General features: G+C 49.7%; 1 protein-coding gene across 1 annotated transcript in view; it reads left to right on the plus strand.

The window, feature by feature from the left end:
* The window catches only part of OTUD6B (OTU domain containing 6B), a 13,223-nt gene that overhangs the window by 1,996 nt on the left and 9,771 nt on the right, over positions 1 to 1,456 (plus strand). The window contains exon 2 of the mRNA XM_009275456.2: positions 9 to 260. Within this exon, the coding sequence (XP_009273731.2) occupies positions 9 to 260 (252 nt within the window). The remainder of the gene's footprint in view (positions 1 to 8; positions 261 to 1,456) is intronic.

Below are 1,456 nucleotides of genomic sequence, written 5' to 3' on the forward strand. Positions count from 1 at the left end.
TCCCTCAGGCGCCCGCCTCGCCGGGGGAGGTGGCGGAGAGGCGCGGGGCGGGCTCGGCGTCCCGCTGTCGGCCTTCCCCTCTCGGCCTTCCCCTGCAGGACGCTCCGCGGAAGCGAAGCTGGAAGCCCCGGACGGCAGCGGGAGAAGCTCGGAGGGGGTGGGCGCGTTCGCCACGGCAGGGCTTTGGAGGGAGCAGCCCTCGCACTGCCTTCGCAAGGGGAAGAGGGCGTCGGTAATGAGAATGTTGCGTCTTGGCAGAGGTGTGAAAGCCACGCTTTGCTGCTAGGTGCGGTTCTTGTCATGCAGGCGGTCTGCTGAGTTCGCCTTACTGTGATCTTGGGAGCCTGGCTGCTTGAGAGCCGTAACATAAGGCTAGACCGCTAACATTGCGTTAACGTTTTGCTACTTTTAAGTTAGAGGAGGTGTGTTTTTGTAAGGCATTTTAGATTGTAAAGCCTGCGTAAGGGTCCTTGCTGCCCAGGCAGCTACGTTTCTTTGTTCCAAGTGCAGCTGATCTAAAATGAACTTTCGCATTTTGCCTAGCCACAGTAAAGTATCTGTAGTAGAAGACCTCTGTGGTCTCACGGTGCTATAGACGAAATGTTCATGAGCCACATATTACCTACCCTATTACAGTAGATTAATATAATTAAAGCAGTTCTGTTAGCTGGATTCTGCTGAGTTGAGTTTTATAGTTGTTTGTAACCTTTTTGTTAAGCCTTTCTCATTGCTGGTATATTGATACAGCCTTTTCCTTGTTTGGCTTTTTTGGTATCTAATGAAATAGGCCAATCTGCAGCTTTTTATCAGTTAGAGGGTTAAAGAAGAGGAGAGATACTATTGGGCTGCATATTGTTATTAAATCTATAGGAACTTAATGTTTTGAGATGCCTCTTCCTCCCTCAAATTTGGTTGAAATTGAAAAGAAGGGTAGGAATTAAGCATTGTGATTAGGTGGCTGGAGCACATGGCACATTGATTGGGAGAGGCTGAGGATTTCCACCTAGAGAATCATAGAATCATAGAGGTTGGAAAAGACCTCCAAGATCATCGAGTCCAACCATCGACCCAACACCACCATGCCCACTAAACCATGTCCCTAAGTGCCTCATCTACTCGTCTTTTAAATTTGTCCAGGGATGGTGACTCAACTACTTCCCTGGGCAGCCTGGTCCAATGTTTAACCACTCTTTCAGTAAAGAAATTTTTCCCCATGTCCAATCTAGACCTCCCCTGGCGCAACTTGAGGCCATTTCCTCTCGTCCTATCGCTAGTTACTTGGGAGAAGAGACCGACACCCACCTCGCTACAACCTCCTTTCAGGGAGTTGTAGAGAGAGATGAGGTCTCCCCTCAGCCTCCTTTTCTCCAGGCTAAACAACCCCAGTTCCCTCAGCCCCTCCTCATAAGACTTGTTCTCCAGACCCCTCACCAGCCTCATTGCCCTTCTCTGGACA

This window comes from Aptenodytes forsteri, unplaced genomic scaffold (genome assembly GCF_000699145.1).
Source record: "Aptenodytes forsteri isolate BGI_AS27 unplaced genomic scaffold, ASM69914v1 Scaffold208, whole genome shotgun sequence".
NCBI lineage: Eukaryota > Metazoa > Chordata > Aves > Sphenisciformes > Spheniscidae > Aptenodytes > Aptenodytes forsteri.